Source organism: Microtus oregoni, unplaced genomic scaffold, assembly GCF_018167655.1.
Source record: "Microtus oregoni isolate MIOR12 unplaced genomic scaffold, Mior012 000109F_ref0000275, whole genome shotgun sequence".
NCBI classification, from domain to species: domain Eukaryota; kingdom Metazoa; phylum Chordata; class Mammalia; order Rodentia; family Cricetidae; genus Microtus; species Microtus oregoni.
Window position 1 is genome coordinate 1,952,376 of NW_024544727.1, and position 17,009 is coordinate 1,969,384.

The 17,009-nt window shown below is 51.9% G+C and overlaps 1 protein-coding gene across 2 annotated transcripts in view; it reads right to left on the reverse strand.

Annotated features, from left to right (window-relative positions):
- Positions 1-2,073: 2,073 nt before the first annotated feature.
- LOC121443543 (ski oncogene) overlaps positions 2,074-17,009 on the reverse strand; it is a 67,225-nt gene continuing 52,289 nt past the window's right edge. The window contains exons 2-7 of one of the 2 annotated variants that reach the window (XM_041645312.1): positions 7,306-7,428; positions 7,054-7,169; positions 6,311-6,573; positions 5,905-6,197; positions 4,636-4,866; positions 2,074-4,094 (exon numbers count right to left, since the gene is read on the reverse strand). In XM_041645312.1, the coding sequence (XP_041501246.1) occupies positions 3,906-4,094; positions 4,636-4,866; positions 5,905-6,197; positions 6,311-6,573; positions 7,054-7,169; positions 7,306-7,428 (1,215 nt within the window). In that variant the 3' untranslated portion in view covers positions 2,074-3,905. The remainder of the gene's footprint in view (positions 4,095-4,635; positions 4,867-5,904; positions 6,198-6,310; positions 6,574-7,053; positions 7,170-7,305; positions 7,429-17,009) is intronic. The other variant, XM_041645313.1, reaches the window with a different exon arrangement.

Genomic DNA, 17,009 nt, shown 5'->3' on the forward strand with positions numbered 1-17,009 from the left:
CGGCTATAAAGATGGCTCCAAACAGCCATCCATAGTCACTGGTAAGAACACAAGTCAGACCCCAGGCTGAGTGGGCCCTCCCTCCAGTACATGGCTAAGCTGCCAGGGCCTCAGTGACAGATGAGCTAACTGCCCCCCCTCCCCGCCCTGCGAGACAAAGTTCAAAAGGCAGACAGACCGGGCTGTTCTGGAAGTATGTAGACCTGTCTGGTCTTGAACCTCTGGTAATTCAACTCCATTGGCCTCTCCAGTGCTGGAATTAGATGTGAGCCACCACACCAGGGTCCAACTGTATTCTTCTGAACCCCTGGGTCTGGTGGATAAGAAGTCCAGCTAGGATGGTGGCCTTTTCCAAGCTAAGCATGCTTCTGCAGTTCCCAGGAGAACCTGAAGCAGGACAGGAGGCCAAGTCAGATGGAGGGGACCCCTCCCCCCACCATGGAGGCACAGGGACAGGCTCCTGTGATGAAGGCTGCAGACCTTGGGGCAAGATTCTGGCTCTATGAACAAGAGGCAGGGACGGCCAAGCGTTCCCCACAGTACAGGTGTGGGTAATGCCCCTGGGGAGCTGTACTCTTATTTGGCTCCAGGGAGTTTTGAGCCAGTGTATCTTTGTGGAAGCCCTGCTAGGAAGGGTCATGTCCGGTCCATCTGCCCAGCACTGCCCACTGTGAGTCCTGTCCAAACCTGGTCAAGGTTCTCAGTCCAGAGTTCCTGGAAGCATTGACCACAGCCCCAGGTCTAACCTGTAGAGATGCCCTCCCCCATTTCCTATGGGGGCTGCCAGCGCCCACAGTACTCTCAAAGTCCTTTATTGTACAATGTCATCTGTTTGGGGGGGAGGGGGGCAAAAGGACTAACAGGTACACAGAGAAATAGATAAATATGCCAAGCTTTTTCTTTTTTCCTTTTGAAAATCAGGCATTTATAAACAAGAAAGCATACATTAATTACATAAAAATAGTTCTCGAGTAGCAGAGTAAGCCATCATATTGTCATTAGCAGCAGCGCAGGACTAGAGGGTGCAAGGGCTTGGGCAGTTATGAAGGGAGAGGTGGGCTTATTTTTCTTTAATTGATGAAAATGTCATTTGAGAATCCTGACTTTAACGCAAGAGCCCCCTCCCCAGCCCCAGGGTGGGCACGTGGGGAGGGACCACAGAGGATACTCTGCATAGCAATTGGGGTTAATGAGTGCCACAGAGGACACCACATGGGAAATGCCACAAGACGCTCTGTCCCCTCTGGCAGATGAGCACTTTGTCCTTAGTTAAAAACAACCCAGAAAGCAAGACAACCAGCAGGTAAGAAAAGTTTACACGTATAATACAGCGGTGTGAAATGGGAAAGTATTTACATGTGAGTTGTTTAACATTGGCTAGTTCTGTATGAAAAGCAGGGTGTCGTGGGTAGGAGTTAGCTGCTCACCAGTGAGTTATTGCTGTTGGTTTTTCCCTTCGTTAAAAATCTTTCAGGATGGAAATGATGAGTAAACTGATAAAGGGTTTAACACACAGGGAGAGTCGACAGCCAAGATGATGGAAACCTCTCCTCCCTTTCTCTGAAAAGAAATTTGCAGCCTTCCTAGTAGGGAGCCAGGCGTGCAGTGCCTGGTCGCCCTCAGTCCACAGCAGGTCCTGCAGAGAGCAGGGCTGCCTTCCATGGCAGCAGCAAAAAGTACCCAGTGCTTCGCCAGCTTCACCCAGGACAGAAGCAGCCGGATGACCCAGTCTCTAGGTCTCACAGGGCCCACATCAGCCTCCAAGAGCCTCACCAGAAGCAGGGGGAGGAGGGACCCAGGAGGAACAGCTCTTGAGATGACAAGCCCTTCCCAAACCGGAGTCACTCTGGCATGTGAGGAGAGTCTCTGCTGCAGACAGCGCACTTCCTTCCCATAACGGGGCCAGTGCTGGACCAGGGAGGCCAGGAACCCGATGGTGACAGAGCTGTGGCAAGGAGAGGCTCTGCTGGGAAATGCAAGTGCCCCTGGAACCAAAGGCTCAAAGGGGCCCAAATCACTGTGACCTCCTACAACAGGGACAGCCACACAGAAGCACACCAACACACTTAAAGCTTTGCTCCAACTAAATCATTTAGTTTTCCTTGAAGAAATGACTGAAAAGCACAACTCTAGAAAAACAAGGCTGAAAACAGCATTCTTCGTGTTGCGTAACAAAACTGACCCTTTAGGAGACAAGGTCATAATGCCCATGGATGGGTCTAGCTATGGAGATGTGAAATCCATGCATACAAGTTTCATAACTGAGAGGAAAAAAAAGCCAAAGAAAAAATCCAAATAAACGCTGTGTATACATGATGTCCCTTTTGCATTGCACTTCAGAAGGGGGGACCCGGCAGCAGCCCAGACCCCCTCAGTAAACCAAGGGCAAAACCCTGCAGACGACCTCGGCACCAAAGGTCAGGGCTTAGCAGTCTCCAGATGCAGGCAACAGTCCTTGAGGTCACTTGTACCTGCGCAAGCCACCTCCACCTTCCCTCAGGTCATGGCTGCCCTGTCAGGACTGGAGCGGAGGGCTTCTGTGTGATCTTCTCATGGAAATAAACACAATTGGAGGATGGGTGGTGGCCTCTTGTCTACTGGGGAATCATTTTTCAAGCTTGGGCAGAAGAAACCTTATACAATTTGCATAAACAGTTAAGAGTAAACGAGATTATTTGGAATAAATGCAAGTAACGTATTTTGACAGTGGCAGATTCAATCGCTACTGAAGACGATATTTTGGGGGTAAAAAGACAAGTCAGGGTTTGCTGTACAAGATGCTGGAAGGCACAGAACGACCCCCAAGTTCAGTCTCTGCATTTTCATTTCTTGTGATTCCCTTGTTCAACCAAGCACCAGAGGGGATTTCTAAGCACTCGAGCACTTAGGGTTTGAACTGCTCTAGAAATCGGTAAAAACCTCAGTTAACTGGGAGTAAAAAGAGAAGGGGGGGTCTGACAAAGTGCAGTTCTAGATACATGTTTAAATGAACAACAAAAAGGGGGGGGGAGTGATATAATGCTGTTTTTGTTCCAATGCTGCAGCCTCAGTCCCAAGATGAGGAGTGATGTCTGCCGCATTGAAGAGGGGTTGCTGTGGTCAAGCAGCGTGTGGGTTGTGGGTGGGTGGTGGTGTGTATGGGGAACAACACAACATGACACTGGACCATGGCCACTGCCTAACACAGGTTAGCCCCTCATGGTGTAGGTGGGTGGGGGCATCCAGAGGCCTCAACAGACTGTGGCTCAGGCCCCCGTGCCTGCAGGGCAGGGTTAGTGGTGATGTTGGTGGGCGGGGCAGTGGCGGTAAGGCGGGCAGTGTTGGGGCTCATCTCGCACGCGGCGCTCTCCCTGCTCTTCCTGGCAGCAGCAGGAAGACTGGGGTCCTTGTTGCTGAAAAAATAGACTCTGAAGAAAACCCTTGCTGTCCTCTTGCAGCCGCGGGCACAGATGAGCGGTGATGGCTTCCCAGGACGGTGGTGGGTGGGTGCCACCCCCACCAGAGTGGGTGTCCAGATGGCGTCACGTGTAGGGGCCTTTTACAGTTAGTCATTAAAAAACATGTTGATTTTCTGAGTATCAAGTCTCCTTACTGGTTTAAATAGCTTATAACAAAGTGTAAATGTTAGCATGTTCCAGCAAGCAGAGGACCAGCTGCAATCCACAGAGCCAGTCTCAACTCTGGCTGCAGCTGGGGGACATGGCTTGCTCACTTGAACTTGGCCAGTAGAAAATTTTGCAGTGGATTCCAAAAGTATGTGGTTACAAACACTCGCTTGGTAATAGGCACAGTAGAGACGTTGTGCTGTGTGGCTGCAGAGGCAGGGGCTGGGCCTGCAGAGCACATACCCGCCGCCCTCTGCGCACAGATGGAGGTCCACGCGGCAGTGGCAGGCACTGCCCAGGCTAGGGATCCAGCTCGGCATTGCCTTCACCACCCACATTCTCAGGCCGTGGCCGAGGCCACAGCTGCTCCTGAAGCTCCTTCACCACCTTCTCCAGGTGCTCACGGGCCTCACGTTCCCTCAGCAGGTCAGCTCGAAGCTGCTCTCGGTCCGCCTCTGCATGCTGCAGCTTAGCTTGCAAGTCCTCAATCTGAAAGGGATGCTGCGTGGTCAGTAATGCCCGACACCAGCACTCCCACCCAAGCCCCCACCTCCCTTTAGAGTTCCTAGTTAGCTGTAGTGCCATGTCTGTCCCCATTCTACCTGAATGGCTCCCAGGAGGGCCCAGATGTCCACCCAGAGCAGAGGCTGACTCCACTTCCATCCTGTACTTCTGAAGTACCCAAGATGGAACCAAAGAGTACTACAGATGTAGAAGACTTTCCCTGCCTCCCTGGGATGGAGCCTTAAGCTCTGGGCTGTTACCAAGGTCTATCTCCTCATCCTAGCTTAGAGCTTGCTGCCCAAGCCAGCAGCAGGAAGGGAAGCCTATGTTCTGGGGCCACAGTGGTCCCGGTACGGAGCTGGAACACCTGGACTTCCACCTGTGGCTATGGATGCACCTCGGGACCTCCAGGCACAGCTCCTCATCACCTCACAGATCAGCCTGAGACGGGCAGTCTAGCATGCTGCATCTGTGACAGCAGCTGTCCACTGTATGCGCCAGTCTACCAGCCAACCCACCCTAGTACCTGGGCTGAGTACTTGGCACGCAGGCGGCCGGCCTCACAGCCCTTGTCACACACCCGGACCTGCCGTGCCTGCTCCAGCTCTCGCTTCAGGCGCACCCGAGACTCATTGGCCTCTTTCATCTTCTTCTCGTTTTCAGCTCTGAGCCGCTCGATCTCTTTCCTCAAACTGCGCTTGGCCTCTGTGGCTTCCCGCAGTTTCTCCTTCTTGGCCACACGCAAGAATTCTAGTTCCTGGGAGGACACGCGGCAGACAGATTTAAGAATTGCCAGCCAGCACCTCTGCACCCACCCTGCACCCACAGTCTCCTAACCTGACTGCTAGTGTCCTTCCCCCAGAGCCCAGCAGAGAGTTTGTTACGAGCTGTTGGTTGCTTATATCAAGGCTGCCGCAGAACCTTCTCACACCTCCTCCTCCCAAATGCACATGCCATGCCTCACGGGTAGGGGAGGAAACCACCAGGGAGACAGTCTCAGACACTGTGCACCCGAGGCCTCAAGTTGCCCCCAGCCAGATGGAGCCACTTACTTCTGGTACTTCCCATGCCCGTCCCCCTTGTTAGAAGGCAGCATGACACCGTCCCCCATGAATAATCATGTGGGAAATCACACCTCCACCCAGAATGGGGCAGAGAGGAGGAGGCAATGACTAAGACTCACTCTGAGCAGAACATCTGAAATCTTGCAGCCCTGAGGATTGACAGGGTTGTGTTGTGCTAAAGCCCACGCATGTGAGGCTGCCCCCAGAGCTGCCAGACTCAGGCTGGGGTGTGAATTCAGCAGAGGTTGAGCCTGCAGCAAAACCTTATGCTGAGCCCTGGCGAAGACCAACGGCTAAGTTCTTTACTCCCCAAGCTGCCTGAGAACTGGGCCCCCCTTATTCGTGCATGGAAAGGAGGAGAGGAATGGCTGCAGCGGCTGCAGCTGGAGGAGCAGGGGCCCAGCCAGCAGTAACTGCAAGCGCACGTGCACCTTCCCAGCATGCACTTCCAGAGGCCTGCGGCTAAGTCCCTTTTGGAGACATCCCTGCACTCTATATGCAAAGCCCACGTCTTGCTGGAGAACGCACCAACTCCTGACAGAGAGAGAGAGGCATCACTAGTACAGCCGCTCTTCCCTCAACCATCAACACTGGCTTTTACCAACTAACATGCCAATTCTTTCAGGGAGCCCCACACACAGGGGAAGCTGCAGCTGAGAGCACTGTGGGAGCCTTCCTGGAAGCACAGAAGAACTCTGCACATCACAGTGCCCGCCTGCGGCCCTCCTCACCTGGTGCAGGCTGCGCTTAGCCTGCAGGGCTGCCGTCAGCTTCTCCTCCTGCTTCACACGCATCCTGACCACCTCATGGAGGAACTTCTCTTTGGCTTCCTTGGTATCCAGGCCGCCCTCCAGGGCTTGCCGCAGATGCTCCAACTCCGCCTCCAGCCCACTTGGGGCGTCGGCATGGGTGGTAGCATCAGGGGCAACCACAGGTGGAGCAAGCATGCCCGGGGAGCTGAGGTCCTTGGCAGAGCTGGACGAGGTAAAGGACGGAGAGGACAGCGAGGACAAGGAGGAGGTGACTGAGGACAGACAGAAAAGACACAGCATTAGGCACCCCAGTCATACCATGTGTCCCACCCTCCCCCATCCCCTGTACTAATGCCCAAAGGAGCAGGTTCCAATCCATACTTACATTCCTCTCTGCTTTCAACTTCCACCTCAGCCTCAGAATCCTTGTCTTCCTCTGGGACAGCCACAGATGTCAGCACATCTGGGGCTCCTGGTGTTTCCATGGTCAGCTTCCGCTTCCGGGGCTGGATACAAGTGGTAAGAGGTTCTGGTGCCCGGGAGGCCACGGTGGTGCATGGCGGACTGTTCACAACCTTTTGCTGGGTTGGTGGTGCTAGGGCCACATTGGGGGCCACAGCTGTCTCAAAGCTCTTGTAGGAGTAAAAGCTGTAAGAGGCGTAGATGCTTAGCCGGGGTACGTCTGCCTCACAGGTCCCTATGAGCTGTGGGATGAGCCCTGCTCACTCAGCCAATCTAAATCACAAGGTCAAGGTTCCAATGAGAACACAAATCTCCCCCAGAGGCTGGGGTAGGCCGGCACACAACTGGACCTTCATGCCCATGAGAAGCTATTATTTACTGATTTATCTATCTCTATAAAACCCTAGCTGGCTTAGAATTTGCTGTCTATATCAGGCTGACCTCAAACTCAGAGATTCACTTGCCTCTGCCTCCTGAGTGCTGGGACTGAAGGTGTGGATCACCATGCCCTGCTGGAAACCTAACTTTTTTTAACAGACAGGTCTGTGAGCTCAGAACTTCCCCCAAGACTTCAAAGCTCTGGAGAGTTCATCCTAGGACTAAAGACACCAACACCACTGCAGTCTGCTAACCATAGTCTGGCCCTCCTGTGCACCCCTCACTCACCTGTCTCGAATCAGGGCTGGGAGGTGTGGGGAGGTCTCTTTCTCACTCGCTGACACTGCAGGGGACCAGGGCCGGAAAGCAGAAAGGCGCTGGCGAGGGTGGGCACAGCCAAGGCTCTGTCAAGAGAGTCCCTATGTAAGTGACTACAGGAAAACAGGCCACTGGAGTCCTGAGACCAGGATGAGCCAGAGTTGGCTCCAAGAAGGGCCTGGCACCCTCCCCAAAGACCCCAGACAGGTTCCCACATAGCACCTTATTGGAGGAACCAGCCAAGGTCCGCAGCCAAGTGGACTGCTTGTCCTTCTCAGAAGACGCAGGGGACTGTGAGGAAGTGTCGTCTGCTTTGGGTCTTATGGAAGCTGGGGGCTCTGAAACCTGTGATCAACACAAAAGGCCCTGTTGGGATCCTTGGGCTCAGGCAGGGTCTAGTCCTCCTACCAACTCCATGGTAGCAAGTTCCCCATGGACCCAAAATGTATGGAGCCATGAACACAGTGCGCTCTTGGCCCTGAGCAGAAAGGTAAGCCTGCCGCCTCTGTGAAGGGGCAAGGGCGTCCCACGAGAATAGAGGGGACACTGTGCAGCTGTGGGCTGCTATGAGGTGACCTCACACACAGCTGCAGCCGGCTGTGTGGGTTGCCAAGATCCAGTCTGGCCTCCACGGTGCTCTGACCCTTAGGCTCTTTGCCTTCAGACTACACTACTTCCTTAGAACACAGATATAATATATGTTGCTGGAAAGGCTGGAAGGGATCAGTTCCACTCCATGGCCCATGCCAGGAATGGGTTAAATGACCCAGCAGTGACCACAGGCTCAAATGTGAGCCAATAAGCAGCTATGCTCAAGCTCAGAAGCAGCCTGGGAGGGCTGCCCTCTGGGTGGCCTTGGTCAGTGTTTCATTAGGGAGCATTAGAGATACCCCTCTCCCCAGAGGAAAGACCACGGCACACATCACAGGTGCCTCCACACTGCCTTTGCGGTCAGACTCTTGCAGAAGTTACTCAGTGCCCTAGCTTATCTCAGGAACCAGTTGTGGTTCGTTCTGACATCCAGCACTAAGTGGAACACACCTGAGCCAATCTGTGTGGGAAAGTGTGTGACCGTCCACCCAAATGTTACACCCCCCACCTGGGGGACATTCTATGCAAGATAATTAATTACAGCATGGGCCTCTCCCAGAGCAGAGCCGCCTACAGAACTTAAGCTACTGTCCCCCAATTAGGGCCTAAGAAGATGATAGGGACCTTAGGGCAGTAGAACCAGCAGATATACCAGGGCTTACACTGCGGTACCAGGCACGCTGCCTAGAAGTTACCTGGGCTTGGGGGAGGGGGAGAGGTAAAGCCAAAGTGAGGTCTGTGACCTCTAGCAGGGGGCCTCAAGTATACCAAAGAACAGGGTTCTTCTCCAGAATCCTTGGGGGAAACACCCCACCATACAACTGGCCCAGCAGAAGTAAGGCTGAAACCTTGCTGCCTGGAAGGGGCACAGAAGCAAGCAGTCAAGGTGCTTCTGTGATAGGTTTCCCACCATGAAATTTAGATAGGAGGGGTGGATCAGTCCTCATGGAAGCCTTCACCAAGGCCCAGGTAACGTGTCGTGCTTGGGCTGGGTCCCCATCCTAGGTGCCTGGGAGGCCTGCTGCCCTTCCAAGAATAAGGAGGTATCTGGAAGGACCCCTGTGTTCAGGGGCCTGGGATAGGGAGCCACTCTCTTGAGGGATTGTGCTGGTGTAAGGGATGAGGCGGTGCTGGTCCTAGGGTACAGCCGGGTGCATGTTCTTCAAAGACAGACAGACAAACAGCCAAGAAAAAACGACACCAAACCGGCTCAGTTGTGCTGCAGCTTTCTAGAGGAGATGAGTCACAAGGTCATAGTGTCATTCAGCAGAGGCCAAGTGTGCCCCCTGCAGAAGTAGATACCCAGGATGCTGGCTGGGGCAGAAGAACCCACTTCCGGAATTGCAAGGATCCCTCCCACAGTGAAGGCAGAAGGGGTGGTGGTGTTGCACACCAGGGTGGGGCTTCCTGTCTAAGCAGACGCTGGCTGGAGCAGGTGCAGAAAGTGAGCTCTGTTCTCTCACAGAAAAAGCCACAAGTCTAGTCTGGTGCCGACTTAAAAACTCCAGAGACCCAGGGGGCAGGGAGTATGACACACCTCCCAGGCAGCCTCATAAGCCAGACTGTGGCCCAGCAGAAAAGGCTGGAGAACAGGACCACTGGGCAAGGCTGCTTCCTGTGCAGAAGGCGGGGGAGAGGGTGCCAGACTGGTGTATTAAGGTCAAAGTCTCCTAAGCAGCCCAGTTGTTTCACATGAGATGGGGAAGCCCCTGGAGCTAACAGAGGAATCTGCAGGTACCTTGAACAGTTCTGAGATATTTCATAAAAAGTCCAAAGAACTCTTACAGAACAATGAAGTCTTAAAACTAGACGACGACGACAGGAATTTCCCCTTTACACCAAGCTGCAAAAGTGAGGGTGAAGCTGAAGGGCACCTGTGAGACCAGAGGACCCTGCAGACGCCTCTGAGACATGGCCTGGGACAGACCATAGTGCTTCCCTCTGGAGGGCCAGTTGGAACCAGTCAGTTACCTTTCTAGGGGCCTCAAAAACAGCCCACAGTACCTACAAGCCAGGTATACCCAGCAGAGATTGCAGTATCATTCACCAATGATGAAATTAACAAATTATAGGAAGACAGCAAACCCTGGCAAAGGTAGAGGTAAGAGTCAGTGGCTGGCTGTTTTGCTTTTCTGACTTTGAGGCTGAATCCCAATATTTGTCTCGGGGTTTTTATTAATCGTGCTACAAGGTGGGCTCTGGGTCCACGTGCTAAGGCCAGGACAGGTCTACAAGAGGCAACCCTGCCTCCAAAGGTTCAATAGCATAAGGCCATTATCAGACTATATCAGGGAGGAGCTAGCTGGGCTGGCCACAGCAGTGCCCTGCGGCCACTTCCTCTCTGGGGCTTCAGACAGTAGAGGTTTGTTTCCCCCACATCCCAAGGGCAAAGACACACTGAGAACAGGTGCCACTGAGTGTGAGCCTCTGCACCTGTGCTGGGAAGGCCAGGGACAGTCAGGGCTGCAGATACCATAGAGCCCAAAGCAAGGAAGAGTCAGCTGCATGTGCCCACCCGGCCCCAGCCCTCCATACCCCACACTGTGGGGTCTGTGGGATTCCTCACTCCCACCTCCAAACATCTACCTCAGAATACTTGAGACACTCATGCTGACCAAGGACAGAAACAGGGGCAGGACAATACGGGCCCACAGGATACAGTAGAGCCTGGCATTCCAGAGATGAGCTGTGGCCAATGTGGCCGCTGTCTCTAGCACTTGCCTTTAGCCTCAGACAGTACAGAGAACAGCCAGGCAGAGCCTCAGGGATTTGTGGCCAGCAGGAGCCACACAGCACAGATTGGGGACTCTTAAACCAGACAGGCAGTGTTTCCTGTGGATGCCTATGCCCAGTAAACAAAGACAGTAGGTAGCTGGAGAAACCCTCACAAGGCATGGCAACTTGCCAAAGGCAGAGGGCCTTTGGCTAGTGCTTTGGAGACAGTGGAGAGTGAGCTTGGGATTCTAAAAGAGGCCTGCACACACTGCTAAGATCATGGTGACTAAATACCCACAGCAGAAATTGAGACCCACTAGGGGCCCAGGGAAGCCTCCACACAGCACTTGCTCACCCCACAGGCTGCAGAATCCTAGCAGTCCCCACCCATTCCTAGTCCCAAAAGAACAAGCTCATTGCCATTCTTCATCCCAGGAACTGCCCCCATGTTTAAGGAACTTCACTAGTCAGAGTCAGCCTCAGAGCTGGGGGTCACGGTGCACAACAGAGCCGGGGGGACAGTGCACAACAGAGCCAGGGGGCACGGTGCACAACAGAGCCAGGGGGCACGGTGCACAACAGAGCCAGGGGGCACGGTGCACAACAGAGCCAGGGGGCACGGTGCACAACAGAGCCAGGGGGCACGGTGCACAACAGAGCCAGGGGGCACGGTGCACAACAGAGCCGGGGGGGGGGGGGGGGACAGTGCACAACAGAGCCAGGGGGCACGGTGCACAACAGAGCCAGGGGGCACGGTGCACAACAGAGCCAGGGGGACAGTGCACAACAGAGCCAGGGGGCACGGTGCACAACAGAGCCAGGGGGACAGTGCACACACACATCTTTAATCCCAGCACTAGGAAGGCAGAGGCAGACAAATATCTGGAAGTCTAAGTCCAGCCTGGTCTATACAGCAAGTTCCTGGACAGCCAGAGCTATAACAGAGAGACCCCCAAAAACAAAACAAAAAAGAATCTGCCTCAGAATCTACCCCCAAGGCCTGCCTGCCCAGCCATTCTTCCAGCCACATCCAGCTTCTGTCTTTGTTGTGTGGGTGAGAATACCATCTCAAATGCTGCTGGCAGCACTAGGTGAGCTCAGGGTCATAGCTGGGTGTGACAGCAACGTGCTGTCTAACTCTTACAGTTCTCTGGTCACTATGCCAGACGTCAGCCATCTTTAAGTAACCACCAAGTAGCCATGGGAGCACACATGAGCCCTGCTGTATGTTCCTGGCTTTGTAGATAGTACCCACACCTCAGGGCACAGCCCAGGCACGCTTCCAAGGGACAGAGGCAGAAAAGGCTGACAGAAGGAACAAATGTCAGGAAATAAGGCTTGCCTGATTCCAGCCAGGTTCTCAGCCTATCTAGTGCCAGGGTCTCTTGTCACTCAGGCTTTTAAACACACAAACACAACAGGATGGATTATGAGGGAACACCCAAACCCAACAGCTGCCAACAGCTACGCAGCAGGCAAGGCAGTGCTCTCTGTACCATCCAGAGGGTCACAGTCAGACACCTGGAAGAAGCCTGTGATGTCTTGGAGCACCTCATACCTGAGGGTCCCGTGAGTAAAGTGTCCTAGGCTTGAGGAGTAAACAAGGATAGGAAGGAACTTTGGGATTCTCCTTGTGATGGAACAGTCTTCCCAGGTGGGAGCCAGCTCTGCTGTAGGGACGTTAAGGGACGTCCGTCCATTCAGAAGCTCTCAGAAATAATGAATCTCCCTTGGGACTAGAGAGATGGCTCAGGGGTTAACAGTACCTGCTGTTCTTCTAGAGGGACTGTATTCGGTCCCCAGCACTCATACAGTGACTCACAACCATCTACAACTCCAGTTTCAGACTGATGCCCTCTTCTGGCCTTCATGGGTACCAGTCATGCATGTGGTATACACACATGCATGCAAGCAAACAGAAATAAATGAAAAACTACTTTTGAGGGGGGGGGATTTTACTTTATGTTTAATTTTTTTAAAAATATTTATTTATTTATTTGTTATGTATACAATATTCTGTCTGTGTGCATGTCTGCAGGCCAGAAGAGGGAACCAGACCTCTTTACAGATGGTTGTGAGCCACCATGTGGTTACCGGGAATTGAACTCAGGACCTTTGGAAGAGCAGGCAATGCTCTCAACCACTGAGCCATTTCTCCAGCCCTGTTTAATTTTTTTTTTTAAGACAAGGTTTCTTTGTCCTGAAACTCACTGGTCTTGAACTCAAAAAGATTTACCTGCTTCTGTCTCCCAAGTACTGAGTTTAAAGGCATGTGCCCCCACTACCCAGCTATGAATGTTTAGCCTGCATGCATGTGCATTATATGTGCCTGCTGTAGCCTCTGCAACTGGAGTTATGAACAGTTGTGAACCGTATGTAGTACTGGGAATAGAACCCAGGTCTTCTGCAAGAGAAAAAGAAGGTAAGGAGGAAGGGAGGAAAGGAGGGAGCATAAGTGGGTAGGCTGCATCTCTCTCAAGACCCTGGCTCACTGGGGACAAATGCTGAGTGTTCCCTCCCAAACTCCAGAATCAGATACAAGGAGATGCCAACAGCCTACAGCAAAAGGATGTTTTACCTTGCCTGCCCGAGTAGGGGTTGTCACATATGAAAGACTGACTAGAAGCCAAGACCCAATTAAACATTATGTCACAGGTAGTCTCTGCCTAAGGGTATCAGGCCCTGGCTGCCTACACACACAGACAGAGATAGACTGACACTCTGCTGGGGACATCAAGACTCTCAGGGGTTAAATTAGCGGTCTACCTGTGACTACGACCTTAAGCTTGGCAGTCAGGTTCTGGTCCCTGTGGCTAAAACCCTTTGCCAGTGTGGTGCTGCCGGTCCACCTCAAACTTCCTGGCCACTGGGGTTTGACATCCATACCCAGGCCCAAACAGTAACACTCGGGAGCCATCTGGGAGTCCACGATCTCCCCAGTGTGAGGCAAACCTTTAAGAGGATGGTTTGGTGCCACCTCAATTCTGGAACCAGAGACAATATCAAGCAATCTTACCGCAGTCAGGGACAGCACGACTGGCCACCTCTCAAGGGTGGGGACCTCCATCGTACTACCGGACTGGAAGTATTCAATGGAGGATACTTGGTAGACAGAGCTAATCTATGCTTATGTCTGAGAACAAACAGCTCCTGAGTTGCTCCCTAACAACAAGCGGAGAGAGGTGCTGCCCCAGGGGTGCTTCATGAGGAAATCTCTTCTGAACTTCAAAGGGTCTGCATGGTCCAGAGGGGTGAGCCTTGGGAAGCTCTAGTTTTGGCCCTGACACAGACTCAGAGGACATTAGCAGGTGGCAACACCAGAAAACAGCTCTCAGAGTAGAGAATGCCATTTGAGTCTGGCAGAATTCAGCAGAGGGTCACTGGGAAGATGGTAAAGGTGGAAAAGCCTTAATCCCATGATAGAGGTTTCTGAAGCAGCTACTTGGAGAGGAAGGTGGTAGGTACCACCTAGGGTGATACACAGGGGGCATCAACTCCATGAGTGACTTGGTAACAACACAACACAATGTCCCACCCAGAGCATGAGGTATGGCATGGTCTACTTGTAGTTCGGCTTGCAGACTTTAGGCAGAGCCAGCATGGAGTCTACATGCCAAGGAGACTGAAAGTGGCCAATTTCCTATAACTTCCTTTGGTTCTGGAGGCTGAACCCAGGGCCTTGTGCAAATGATCCACTACTAAGCTCCATCTCCAAAGCTCTCTGCAGTTCCTGAGGGAAGACTCCATGGAGAGAGCAGGGGTTCTTGACCTTTTAAAAGCTGTGACCCTTAATACAGTTCCTCATGTTGTGATGAGCACCAATCATAATATTTATTTTCTTTTTTAGTTTTGGTTGAGAGAGGGTTTTTCTGTGTATTCCTGGCTGTCCTGGAACTCGCTCTGCAGATCAGGCTGGCCTCAAACTCAGAGATCCGCCTGCCTTTGCCTTCAGAGTGCTGGGATTAAAGGCATGAGCCACTACTGCCCAGCCACCAAATTATTTTCATTGCTATTTCATAACTGTAAATTGGCTGTTTTAAATAATAATAGAAATATCTGATGTGCATCCTCTATGAAAGGATCATTCAACCCCTCAAAGGGGTCATGGTCGAGCAGAGGGTGGGTCTATGTAACAGCCAAGGTTGATGCCATCTATTTCCAAATGTCTGCACTTCATCTGAGGGGCCACCTGCTCAGCTCTGACTTAAGGGCCCACAGGCTTCAAGGTCAAGGCCTTCCCTTCCTAACCCAGCACAAGGATCAAAGGACAAAAGGGCGTAAGGCAAACACACCCTAGACAACTGCATCTACTCTCACCCACCCAGGTGGCTGCATTGAGGGGCTGAAGCCACAGCCTAACCCCTCCTGACTGAGAAGGACCAGCCGAGCAGAGGGCCCACAGCTGTTCTGAAGGAGCGGAGACAATGGAACTAGTGCTGGCATTTCTGCCCTCCAACCAAGGGCTTAGAAAATTGGAGAATATTTGTCCTGCAAAATTACAGCCTACCCATGTGTTATAAGGATGGCAGCAGCTCTAATAGTAGCCAGATACTCAAACAGGGAAGGGTCAGTACTGTCTTCTTTAGCTCAGTGCCAGGTCCAGAGCAGAGCCTCACTGTCTTGAGCACGTGCCCATGCAGAATCCACAGAGAACAAGTTTCTCCCACCACGCAGGCCCCCATCCCTTAATTAATTGATCAGCGGTGGAGCACTACCATGGTCTGTCCTGCACCCTCTCCCTTGGTGTTGCAGCAAATGAACTGAAATGCATTTCGTACATCTTGACGTGAGTCTGCTCTGCAAACCTCCAGGACCAAGCACGTTCTGAACCACTACTGCTCACAGACCATAAAGGTCAAAGTGCTGTGGATTTGAAGCTACACGTGTGCATGAAAATTTCTCCAAATAAATCTACTTTCCAGCAAGCACTGAAGATGCTCTACCTGCCTGGTTAAGGAATAAGTCAGGCAGAATGAGATGCTATCTCATGCCCAATTGGACAGCCAGGATGAAAACCACAGCCAACAGTAGGCAACAGGCAGAATGCAGTGAACAGGAAACCCAGTAACCTACTGGTAGAAATACAAATTTGTAAAGCCACTATAGAGCCTGGCAGATCCTTGCAGGGTTGTCAAGGTTGTGGATGTGGTCAGATGGAGAGTACGTACCTAGCTAATAGTATAAGGCCTGTGTTTGTTTCCCAGCATCAAAACCCAAAACAATTTTAAAAACCATCCAACCAACAAACCAGAGCAGTCAAATGACTAGCAATCTCACGCCTGAGCATTTGCCCTGTGCTTCTGTGATTCCCAGGTCTGCTCAGGAAATCTCTGCATTGCTTCTTACAACGACTTAGAATCCCACAACTGTCTCATAAACATGTGGATTAAAAGGCATAGTAAGGTGGTATGTGTTTCTACAAGCATGGCTGTGATTTTTAAAACCTGGATAATACAAATATTAGCAATGATGTGGAGACGTATGCTGCTGGTGGGAATACAACATGAAGGAACCACAGGAAAACATAATCCACACGCAGGTATACAAATGTGTGCAAGTGTCTGTTCACAGCACCACTGTTTGCAGCAGACAGGAAACGGGAACTACAACAGATGCATAAACCGTGATGTGTCCGTACTGTGGGACGCCACTCAGTCTTCATGAGGCATCTACAGCTATAATACTGATGACCTTAGGAAACAGCTTGCTAAGTGACGAAAGTCAGTTACAGAAAAACAAACAAAAAACCCACACACATTCTTATTTTGTGTGAAGGAAATTTTTCTAACAGGAACACCCAGAGACAACTTAGATCAGTGGCCAGGGGAGAGAGAGTTGGGGTGGAGGGTCAGCCAATGGTAGGTACAGATTTCATATTGGAGTGATAAGAATGTTCTAAAATTAGTGGAGATGGTTTCATACAGTAAAATCAACATCTTTATGAGAGATAGACGATGCTGTAATTTTTAAAAAGTACTAAAGACCCAAAGCTGTGCTGAGTCTTTGATGGGAAACCAAAGCCTGAGGCTGAGGTCTTCAGAGCTCAACACGGGCGAAGAGCCCGGGTTCAACCAGAGGAACAGCTGCCCAGAAGACCTACACCAAGGTCAATGCTAAGCCCAGGACGCTCTAGTCGCTGCCATATACTAAGCCCACGTCACAGACATGGGTACTCGGTGTGAACATCCAGATGGCAGCTGCTCTTTGTCAAGTCTCTAAAATGCAATGCTCATGAGGAAGAGAACTTGAGAGCAGGTGGTCTGACTTCTGCTCAAGGAACATTCCAGACCTTATCATGAGGCAGAGAGGAACTCCTCAAATAAATACACAGGAGGCGAGCAGATACACAGAGACAGGGACCCCATGTAAATTCCTGTTCTACAGAAGCATCTGCCTGCCGTATTCAAAAGCCTGGAGAGCAGAGCTATAACACTAAAACAGCCATCCAGGGGCTCCATGTACGCTATGCCTGTGCGTGCGTGCGTGCGTGTGTGTGTGTGTGTGTGTGTGTGTAGGGGCAACAGCCACCTCTCACTACCCTTCCTGGGCAGCAAACTCACTCTAACCACGCACAACGATCACAGGACAAACAAACACTAATAGTAGAGACTACAACTGCT